Here is a 12,161-nt window from a genome sequence, read left to right as displayed (position 1 = left end):
TAAGATGTATAATAAGAGATTTCATTACACATGATGAATTCTACTGCATAGATATGTTTTTACTGAAATACATCTATGGAAGAGTAATCAAGGAAACCACGATTATTGCGGTAATCAAAACAATGTAATCCAGGTACAAAGACCAGACATGGAAAACAAGCATACACAATAAAGAACATAAAGTAACTAAAATCATACATACAAACTAACAAAAGGACATGAGCAATTCGGACTCCACTAAAAACTGCGAACATGGACCAGGTGCACCGGTAGGTTAAGCGTTCTCTGCTGTTATGAGCAACCCGCCGAGTTGCTCATAAAAAGTCAAGTATGTGGTAGTCTAAAGAGGAAATGAAAAGTATGGAATTCGTGAAAATAGTTTTATTTGACGATTGCATATCAGATATTGTATGGCTGTTTAAGGCTTTTCACAAATAAACCAGTATAATGTATCGCAGTTATCCGATCCGCGCCACTGGTTAGTATTAATAAAATGTCCACATATGGCACTACTATTAGGAGTAGTTTCCCAATTAGTATAATCAGATAATGAAATGAATATACTTGTGGTCAACCACATCCATGAGCTAGTTTTATAAAGACCGATCCACCAATTTCCTTCTGTAAAGAAAACAAAACGAAAACGACGTATGAGGAATATTGAATTCGCCTGTGAGTTTTTAAATACTTATAAAAAGTAAAAGTTACAACTTTCTATGAAAAAATGTTTTAAAATTTTTTTTGCAAGGTCATAAATCATCATCCTCTCATGTACCATGAACATTTTAGTCACTTTTATCACAAAGCCTATCCTAAAACAAAATAGAGAGTATCATCAAATAGCAAGCCTGTGGATAAAATGGATTGTCTGTGATTTTTTGTTGCTTTCAGGAGGACAATTGTGGAGCACAGTTCAACTGTCACGTCGGTAAACGTATGTGAAACTATATGACATCTGAAAAAAATGTCTTTTACGTTTGTCGTATCTTTACCACCGTTTCATCAAGGCTGTTGTCTACAGACATTTGCAGCACGTCATGTTTGAATTAATTATAATTTTACACCAATTGTGTTTTATTATGTTTAGTTACAGTGCATTTCAATAATAACACAATGTTCATCATCGAAACTGTCAAATAAACATGCAACTTATTGCCTCCAAAATATAAAATCATATCAAAACCAGAGATTTATGTTAGTAATGCAACAAATTTTGATAAAAGAAGTAGTCAGAGTAAACTTGCAGTAATTCTTTAATGGAGGACGAAGGAGAGTCGTCAGATTTCAGTCTAACAGAATTTCGAGTAACGATCTTTACTAAATCTGTATCTTTAACGATACAAAATGATGGTCTGTCAATAGCTGACAAATTTTAAAGAAGTCTGTTAAATAAGGAAGAAAAATAAATGCCAGTTGATGTAAAACTGTTACAGGCATAACTATTTATAAAAAGTACTGTGAAAGTTCTTTAATTCGTGGATACCAATTTTCATGGATTTTTGAATTCGTGTTTTTGTGGTTTTCAGTATACACATCAATGGAGATCTCTTTTTCTTTGGGTGCTAAATTTCGTGGTTTGGCTAACCCACGAAAACAACGAAAATTGGTACCTCACGAACAATAGTACTTTCACAGTATCAATGGAAATATCAATACGTTCAAGTTCGTCCTCCTACAGGTTACACTAGCTTCAAACTTACGGGTTGGTATTACTGTAGCAATGTCATTCTGTTCTTGTTCTGAATTAATTTCAACAAGATTCATCCCCATCTTTTGACAGCAATTCTATAATTTTTACAAATTATGTTACTTAGTTGAATAGAGTGATATAGCCTAAGTGTTAATTGTTCTTAATGGATCTCGGGAAATTGCATTATTGTTGCTAGACTATAGCCGGATTACTCACTTGCGGTATGACGGTTGACGATGGCGGATCAGGACATGCTTATCTTTCCAGAGCACCTGATGTCACTCTCGATTTTTTGTTAGAGTTCATATTGCTACTACATTTTATTATAAAAGTTTTAGAATGACCAGCATATAAAATTGAAAGTATATTTCATTAGGATAAACAAACCATACCTGTGCGCCAAAGAAGCCTTTTGAAAAATTACTGAATGCATAATCTGTTCCATTTATAGTTTTCACCACCCTTTTTCCGGGATCAAGACCTACAGAAAAGAACATATATTAACATATTTCAAACAAAATTTATGGCAAATTGTATAAACAATGGTTTCCGATAGTACAAACTTTGAAGCGGAATATTTCTATATGCTAAAGTAAGTTGGAAAATAAAACATACAATACGTTTGTCTGATAACATGTGCTTAATTAGGGTGCATAACAATATATATAAATTGACTGTTTATTCTATCAAAAATTTTGGCGTTTTGTTTTCTTGATATAGGATTGAGACAGGCTTTGTGCAAGGTGCCGTAGCAAAATTAAGTATCACGAAAAATATAATTATTAGAGTCTTTTCGATTTTCAACATTTTAGAGCACTCTTCTTTTACTTTCTTTTTAAATTTTCAACACTCTTTCCCGCTATTTAAGACTGTTGAGGTTTTCAATAATTTATCCCAATTATAGTTTAGCATCTCATAAGACGATTTTTCGGTCATGACTTTAGATACAATTATTTAATATAGTCACTAAAAAAGCTTAAAGTAACTAAACTGTCTTAACAATAATTTTTGCAAAAATATTCTTATAAATAAAACAATGAAAGCTAATTTTCATAAAAAGATATGGAACATTTTTTTACTTTCGTCCGAATAAATAACATATTTTGAATATTGTATTGTGTTAGATGAACAAGTACTGTTTCTTGAAAAACCTTAGCCATATCACCAGTGCATTGTACGAATAACACTTACATGGATCGATCGCACTGGTAGTTGTCGTTGGAGTAGTAGTTGTTGTCGTTGGAGTAGTGGTTGTTGTCGTTGGAGTAGTGGTTGTTGTCGTTTGAGTAGTGGTTGTTGTCGGAGTAGTTGTTGTTGTTGTCGTTGGAGTAGTGGTTGTTGTCGTTTGAGTAGTGGTTGTTGTCGGAGTAGTTGTTGTTGTCGTTGGAGTAGAGGTTGTTGTTGTTAGAGTAGTAGTTGTTGTCGTTGGAGTAGTGGTTGTCATTGGAGTAGTGATAGTTGTTGTTGGAGTAATGGTTGTTGTCGTTTGAGTAGTGGAAGTTGGCGTTGGAGTAGTGGAAGTTGTTGTTGGAGTAGTGGACGTTGTCGTTGGAGTGGTGGTAGTAGTTTTCGTTGTAAGACACTTTCGATAGTTTTGGTGACCCCAATTCCCCCAAGACCACCGTCGGTAACCAATACTACTACCCCATCCCCATCTTCCCCATCCCAATCCCCAACCTCCCCAATGTCCTAAAACGATAAAAGTTTATTTCATTACTAGATTTGAGAATATAAGCTTTAATATAAAGTCAGTACTTTTATTTCTCGATTAAATCAAAATGAAACAGTTTATTTCTTTTTAATTATTTTGGGCTTTGCTAATGAGGAAAGAGCTATTCGATCTAAAATAATATTTTACTCTGTTGATTATGTTGTTATATTATTGATGTTTCGAATTCCTAAAATATACACTGTGAGACTGCGTTCATTATTCAAATCACCTACTCCTTGCATACATTATTTTCAAAAAATTCCGACGGAACTGTTTTGAACGGTTTTACGCGATTCATGGTTCAGAGCATTTACACGGAACGACTTCGCTGACACTCCGTCCCTATGTTAAAAACGGAAGACATATCAGATGAAATGAACGGTTAGTTTATATCCGTTAAGTAGACAATGTATCTAAATTTCAATACATTAATACACCATATCGCCAAAAACAACGGCGCCAATTTACAAAGAATACGTTTAGACTGATTGTATAGCGAAATTGAAATCGGTAATATATCAGGATTCTTTGAAAGATCTGCCATGATAGAACAATTGTAAGAAATAAATGTAGATAGGTCGTAGTGCCCGTCTTTGAGATATAAGCATCTGAAATTTTGGCCGTAAGAGGATTTCTCTAGATTTTTCAAAAATGTTGTCATTGTAGGTTTTACTTTATTAAAACCACTTGAGAAATAAAAAAGGATTTCATAAAAAACTTCCGCATTTACATTTTAGCAGAGTTTATAAAATTATGAAAAGAAAAGTGGGGGGGGGGAGTCATTGGGCAAAAACAAATAATGTATGAAATGGATAAAAACCGAGGAGTCTGAAAAGCTGACAAAATGGCTGAACATGGCCGTCGAACATACTTTAGAACGACAACCCACTAAACTCACATTACCGGAAGAGGATATTTGACTTAAGAATGACAAACAATTTGCAACCACATAAATTACATGTACGAACACTCGTTAAAATTCATGTTTTTTTTCTCACAGAAAATGATTTTAAAATGAAGAACAATCCTTTCAAATTATACTACGATTAATGAATTAATTAATTAATGTTAAGATATTTGTTTTTGCATTTATTTATTTCTATTATTCTACACTATTGACTTTAAAATATAACAGAATATCATTTGTTTAAGTAATCGCATAGGCAATTATATAACCAACCCTTACCTGTTGCATTCTGAATAAGCAAAACACTTAGCAGAACTAGAAGTAGTCGTTTTATCATCCTCAGAGGCTTGGATGAGTGGTGAGATGAGTCGAGCAATTTATACAATATTGTTAAGGTAGGTCTGTTACATGTGTTACAGGTGATATATTTTTTTTATTATTTGCACAAATAAATCAACAGCCTAAGCTATTTTTGAATTTCCTCTTTCTTCCTGTGACATATTATGTATTATTGGTTTTTCACATTTTCATACGGTACTATTAAAAAACCTTAGGATTATGCGATCGAAATATCTATATTCAAGCAACATTTATTTTGTTAAAATAAAAGAGATTAAATAATTTGATTGCTTGATTTTTTTTCGAATTTTTACATACATTTTGGTTCACATGGTCACACTGAATATTAAGAAGGTATTATGACATACTAGAAAAGATTATTTGTCTTGTAAAAAGTATGTACACTGTCAGTGAATGTGCAGATAGAACAGAAATTTCAGAATGGTTCACCTTGAGAAATTGAGTGAAACAAATCAGTTATATTTCTGGTTTTCTGTACCTTTTATTGACTAGATTATGAGAAAACAGTTTCCAGTAACGATCCTGGTATAAGATGAAACATCACCTCAAAGCTAGATGATTTAGATTACGCAGACGACCCAGGCCTCTTATCCAGCACAAAAGATCATATGCGTAGAAAAAAAACGACACCTTGAACACCTATTCAAGAACAACTGGGCTGACGATAAACGCTTTAAGTAGGAGTCTTTGTAAGAATCATGCAAAATCTGAAAAATGTGATACACTCCAAAAAAGGCTACATATTTTTATTCTTGATATTAGGTTGATTTATGGGTCTATATTATGAAATGAGTAATTATTCATTTACGTCTACCTGCTCCTAGGAGATAATCAACATTGAAAATTCAATAGATTTCATTGTATTTGAGTGTCATTCGCAGAGTTATGTCCCTTAATTTTGAATTATACAGTGCATTCTATACATTTTGTATCTCCTATGAGCACAGGTTATATGCAAAACCAAATATTAATTTTTGCTTACTAAAGCATTTTAAACAAAATATCAAAAATAAAAATATATAGGCTTTCCAACCATGTATCACATTTTGCATGATTCTTAGCTGGAGTACCACTTAAAACATGAGGATAGGACATGCAAGAACAGCCTGCCATCAATTAAGATAATTATGAAATGTAGCCAAGTTGGAAACAGCCTACGATGAAGCTTTTCAGATCTATTGTAATATCTGTTTTGTTATATGGAAGTGAAACCTGGAAGATAACAAAAGGAGATAAACAGATCTTAGACACCTTCTTCTATAAGTGTATCAGAAACATCTTGATATTTTACTGGCAAGATAAGATTTCAAATAATGAAGCAAGACAAATAGCAAGCAAAGATTAGTACTTTGGCAAAAACAAGGTGGCAGTGGGCAGGACTTGTCTTAATACTAGGAATGTCAAAATTGCACTCAGCTGGGCCCCTAAAGGAAAGAGGAAGACCAAAGGAATGGTAGAGGAGATTAGTAAAAAAAGGAATTGAACGTGCTAGCATTTCAGTTTTGGACAGATGCATCATGAACTGCACATGATAGATCGGAATGTAGAGAACTTGTTCATGGCCCCATTCTCCACAGGGAGACAAGAAATGAAGTCAAGCTAAGTCACTCAATGCTGATAACACATGTTAAATTTCATAATAGTTTTACAGCACTAAAGCCATATTTTGTGTACAAGACAAAGTACAGACAGAATCCGTATAATATTATAACAATCATAAGTTATATTTATTTGAGAGATTGTCCATTTAGAAACTATGCAATTCCTATGATATAGTTGGCATATGGTTAAGTTTGTCCGACGGAATGTTTTGTTCCAATGTAATGTATATGTCATATGTAGGTTCAAAAGTACTGAGATTTTCTTAAATCAACAAAGGATGGCTCAGAAATTGATTTTAAAGTTTCTTAAAAAAAGGCGACCAAATTTTGCACAAAATGAAAGAGTTATCTACCCTTTTCAATGAATGTCAATGCTTTCTATGTAATAAGTCTATCTTTATCTTTAACTGTTGCAGTTAATCAAAAAACAACTTCAATTTTGAGAAAGGGTGCATTTGTGATATGAAATAAATTAAATTTTTGAAAACAAAATTTGCCATGTGCCACCAACTGCCTGGTATTTGCATGGACGCCCTCCCTCTTAAATGTTTATTAAATGAAAACAAACATTCTAATCTACAATACCCGTTAATTTAATTCTCTTGTTAGAGATACCTCTACTGAGTCAAACAAATATAAAGATTATAATTATCTGGGGACTAATGATATACCCGATATGATACACTTGACCTCTTCACATAAAAACCTTGTTAAAAAATTCTGTTATAAGAGCGATACATATTTTTTTTTATAATTTGGAGAAACGTTCCACATGAGTAATGCTAAGAATCAATGAAGTGGGTTTTGTTAATTGCTGTTTTAAGTCAATTGCAATTTTCGTAATTAAAGAACCATGGGGAATAATATGTGAATATCTAAATAATTCTAAAATGTATTTCTATTTTTGACCATAATTATTTATTTCTATAGGAAGGATGTTTTCCTTACATGTACCTACTACTAGCATAGATGACTGATACTGGTTTGTCGCGTTCCTGGTTGAATATTATGGTGGTCAAACCATGCTTTGACAGAATGCCTGTTACTGTAAATCGGAAAGTTTTCTTACCGTGTCATTTTCGCGGTCTACATTCGCGCAGTTTTGAAATCGTTTTCGTTTTGCTAATCAATTTTGAATATTCTACGAAGAAAAGGTTAACGATTGTTACATTTTCATGTCTCATGTCTAACTAAAAAAAGCAAACATTTCACGGTTTATAGTATATTGAAATATATGTTATTGTATTAAGGAGGTAGACCTAGGGTAAGGCACACAACTTTTATAAATCATTGGAACGATTGTATTCACCACTTTACATCAATCTTATCTTAGCATCAAATAACTCGGAATGATTGAATTCTGTTTTGGGTGAAAACCTTGAACGTGAAATTGAATATGATACAAACATATCACTGTTTTAAAAAATTAATTCCCTTACCCTAAATTCATAACTGTTTCACTGATTTTATATAAGAGTTTTTAAATAAAATGTCCCAAAAGTCATAACTGTTTACTAAGTTACCTGTTTTGCAGATTCAAACCGTGAAGTTTTGTACAAACCACTGTTAAATGAGAGAGGTTGAAATCTATACATATGTTCCCCCTATTTTCATTAGGCTGGTAGTAAGTGTGACACAGGTGTCAAAACTGTGAAATGGTAAATATACCGTCTGTACAATAGATTGATTTGATTGATTATATTTTATTAACATATTCTAGAAGGAAGAAGGAAAATGTGATGTAAATTTTTTAGAGAAGTTTTCAGTTTTTTTTTTAATATGCGTCATTTCAATATGTAATTGATTATTCCATTGTCCGGGCTGTCGTTCTATTGTCTTTTGATATTTGATAATACATATAGCGTGTTCGTGGTTGAATAGCCTCATACAACATTGGTGTATTCGCCATGTCTCATTGATTTTGTGATAGGCGGGTTGATATTGGTTTAGTGATGTTATGGCAGAAGAAATTCTGATAGTAAAATTACAGAATTTATTTCACCGTTTGAACTATCAATTTTGGTCACCATAAAAACGTGTTGACATTTTAATTTGTTCCATGGACATACATATATCTTTTAGTTGTTCGCACTTGAAACGATTTGTAAGAAGCAATACTGAAATAAAGGTAAATCTTGACAAATTATTTTTGTTTACGTTTATATTTTCTATATGCTACGCCAAGAATAATATCCACATACCATCTATATATCCCACAAATAAGTAGACAATTGTTTTCATTACAGCTAAATGCATTTCAAACCAAAATATATTATCTCGTCGGCAAAAATGATAGCAAATGAATAATTCCATGGCCAGTGGGTGGTTCTGACCTAAATTCATTTCCTCTCCATTTCTGATTCTTGATTTTCATTTATCAGTCAAGTGCACATAAAAACTAATGTAAAACAGCTCATCCCGGAGGTTAACTTCCAAAACTCCCAATTCCCAAATGCCCCGTACAAGATTGTCATATTCGCCATGTCTCTTTACTCATTTATATTTAACACCCATAAATAATTCACACGGATTATGCATTTTACAACATCTATTTATTATTAAAATTAATTTAAACAATATTGAAAATAAATGATTAAAGAAGAACAAATTCTCACCAATGTGTGTCTTCTTATTACCGAATCAACCTTGTCCATACTCCATTCTTTATTGATCTATGCCCAACCATATTACGGGAGTTTACTCCCATGTAGGTTCTCTAAATTATGGTCCTATTTTTATTTTTTTAAATGAATTTTAGTGTTATAAGCTGCAATTATACCATTCATGTTTAGCTTTGTTTTCACTTCTTTACATACCGACAGGTCCAACCGATATGCACCTTATTTATAGTATACCAATGTGGTTGTTAATTGAAATGAGTTGTGCGCACAAATTAAATCTTCCAGTGTTCTTGGCAAGAGTAATTATATTTTGGTAGCTCACGATCACCATTTGTTTATCCTATTAAGTATTTGTCCATTTAAAATTCAGACAGTTCTTAAGGTAAAGTGATTCATGGTGTAGAAAAACCCTTGGATAAGATGGTGCTTTTTTGTGGTCTACATACGCTATATATTTTTTGTGACCCTAGTCCTTTTTGTATATCTGAGAAAACTACACTTTAACCTCCCACTAAAATCAATCAAATCAAACCAAATCAAGAATGGTAACTCTTGCAAAGTGATAATTTCATGTACAATTGATATAAATTTTATCTCAAACGCGCAACCTCCGAATGAAAAATTAAAGACCGATTATGTGATTTATAACGGTTTCTGAACAAGAAACAAAACTGAATTCGGTGGGTTTTTGATATGCATGAATCGCCTCCTGTCAGACTTTTGTAAAGACTGCTACTTAATTAGATAATTTTCTCAGTAATTCATTGCTATTTTTGACATGTTTGATTTTGTGATAAGCGGATTGATATTGGTTTAGTGATGTTATGCAGAAGAAATTCAGATAGAAAAATTACAGAATTTATTTCACCGTTTGAACTATCGATTTGTATATACGGGGAAAGAGTTATCAAGGGAACCAATATTCTAGCGGAAGTAAACATAACGCAATCCAAGGACAAAGATCATTCGAAAAATCACCGATATTATTAATTTGGATAGTATGCCTTATGCAGTGTGATATCTACTCGGGCCGATTTTTCATAACAGCTAAATGCATTTCAAACCAAAATATATTATCTTGTCGGCAAAAATGATAGCAAATGAAAAATTCCATGGCCAGTGGGTGGTTCTGACCTAAATTCATTCGGTAAACATTATCAGTCAAGTGTGCATTAAAATAATACACGATACAGCTCTATCATGGGGTACACTTCTAGCTTTCCCTACTACCCTATTGTTGCATCTCCCTTTACCGAATTCGTCATGTTTTATTTCATATTCATTCAACATTGCCTCATACTTTAATAACAAATATCGTGCATACACTATAACAAAATTTAAAATTAATATTATTTTTTAATAATATTTTACATCCATGAATTAAAGAGTAATCAAGGGAACCAAGGTTATAGCGGTAATCAAAAGAATTTAATCCAGGGACAAAGACCAGACATGGAAAACAGACATACACAACAAAGAACATAAAGTAAAAAGTAAATGAGCAACTTGGACTCCACTAAACACTGGGAGCATGGACCAGGTGCACCGGTAGGGTGTAAAATAAAGAGTAAAATATTTAAATCAAATTGGGGGATTTAGCCAATGCATGTATTGTAAATAACGGTCAACTACTTTATATCTAAAAAGTATTGCAAATTGAAATTTAATTATTTATTTGCTACTGCTATATTAGCACAGTCTTGAAGAATGAGGAAAACATATCTTGTAAAGTCATTGTGAATTTTTACATGCGACACTTTAATACATAACTGATTGTTTTATTGATAGTCTATGAAGGTTTATTTTGGCAAGTAATGAAAATAGTGCCTTAGATATTTTCTAAATGCTACGCTTAGAAATGAGACTTTAAGGTTGTACTTTATGTTCATTTCCCTATGTCCTGAAGGGTCAAGGTTACAGTAAATAAATTGATAAATTATAAGTATGCATTCATTCTTTCATTTCTTTATATCCTCTTTATCAGAGATATTTATGCATGAATTAGTAAATACAATGTAATTATACGAAAAATGAACCATGACATTAATATAGAAAAAAAGATGAAGAAATTATTTACAAAGAGTATATAAAGTATGTCCACGGTTTAGGAAGGAAAAGTGATTCAGTCACCTGTTATCAAAAACAAGTAAATAACTTGGTAAATAAGTAAAAAAAAATGGCACTGATAAACTGGTGATATCGCCAGACATTTATTTACTATAGGTACGCAGTTCTGTAGAGAAGCGGGCAGCAGATTTTGTAATGTGGATATATCAAATCATGTTTATGAGAATTACCGCAAGTCATCAAGTTCTACTATTTAGATTTATAAAACTTTGTTTTGAGAGTCAATCCTCCTGGTGAGCATCAATTTATTGATTTACTTAAACTGACTGCAACTGTTTTTTGTTATCTGAAAACAAATGCTTTACAATTATGTATATTTGTTCAACGTATTGTTATATCTGTGACTATGTACATAGTTCATGAGAATAAATTAATTAATTCATGTCTATCGCCAAAGTGAAACATTGCGAAATATTTTACATACATCATTCCTTACTAAAGTGGACGGTAGTCATTTATTTTAGGCATATACATGTTTTATAGGTTTCAAAAGGCACTGACAATTTCAATTTCAAGGTGGAATCATTACATTAAAAATATTCATTTGTTATGGTGGCATCTGAAAGTAGAACAATCCTAAAATATCGACATTTAGCATATACATCGTACAGTTTGAGGATGAATAAGAAAAACGTTCCTACTCAAACTGCATTCTAACTAAGAAGGTTGTAAAAAAACAAATGTTATATGGAATGTTACTTGAATATTTGAAGCAGTGAATTAATTTTAGTACATGCATTCGATCCGTTTTTCTTTTAGATAATTTAAATTAAAATAAATAATTTATATATGAACTTTTATTCATCAACAGAATGTGACGCCGCTATCACTACTAAGTTATACGAGTCTGAATAGGATACATTGTGTTCTAACTTGTGCTAACTCTGTCTTACCTTTTCTAAATATGTGTGAAAAATACTTGGATTATCTTGACCGAGTCTCACCTTGTCCGAACTAGTCTTAACTAGTCTCACCCATGTCTCGACTTGTCTTGACAAAGTCTTAACATGTCTCGACACAGTCTTAACATGTCTCGACTAAGTTTTCACAAGTCTTAACTTGCCTCGACCAGTCTCAAACAGTCTTACCAGTCTCGAATAGTCTCGACTTAATCTCAACCAGTCTCAACTAAGTCTTAACTGTC

The 12,161-nt window shown here is 32.4% G+C and overlaps 1 protein-coding gene across 1 annotated transcript; it reads right to left on the bottom strand.

Moving 5' to 3' along the window:
• Positions 1-366: 366 nt before the first annotated feature.
• LOC148601157 (uncharacterized) lies at positions 367-4,657 on the bottom strand. Its single transcript, XM_088556147.1, has 5 exons — positions 4,588-4,657; positions 2,882-3,379; positions 2,083-2,171; positions 1,701-1,785; positions 367-621 (listed from the first exon to the last, which is right to left on the bottom strand). The coding sequence occupies exons 1-5, from the start codon at positions 4,643-4,645 to the stop codon at positions 419-421; spliced, it is 933 nt and encodes a 310-aa protein (XP_088412273.1). The 5' UTR covers positions 4,646-4,657; the 3' UTR covers positions 367-418.
• Between the last annotated feature and the right edge of the window lie 7,504 nt (positions 4,658-12,161).

Source organism: Perna viridis, chromosome 12, assembly GCF_037379345.1.
Source record: "Perna viridis isolate PV_CMFRI_1.1 ecotype Kerala chromosome 12, ASM3737934v1, whole genome shotgun sequence".
Lineage (NCBI taxonomy): Eukaryota > Metazoa > Mollusca > Bivalvia > Mytilida > Mytilidae > Perna > Perna viridis.
This window is presented reverse-complemented; position numbering and strand designations above follow the sequence as displayed.

What these genes read in the sequence shown, in the direction of transcription:
- LOC148601157 (XM_088556147.1), bottom strand. Translation starts at nt 4,645, where the DNA reads ATGATAAAACGACTACTTCTAGTTCTGCTAAGTGTTTTGCTTATTCAG. An exon ending in AAGGCTTCTTTGGCGCACAG is followed by an intron (nt 1,786 to 2,082) that starts GTATGGTTTGTT and finishes TAAAAATTATAG; the next exon opens with AATTGCTGTCAAAAGATGGG. An exon ending in TGCTACAGTAATACCAACCC is followed by an intron (nt 622 to 1,700) that starts GTAAGTTTGAAG and finishes TTTTCTTTACAG; the next exon opens with AAGGAAATTGGTGGATCGGT.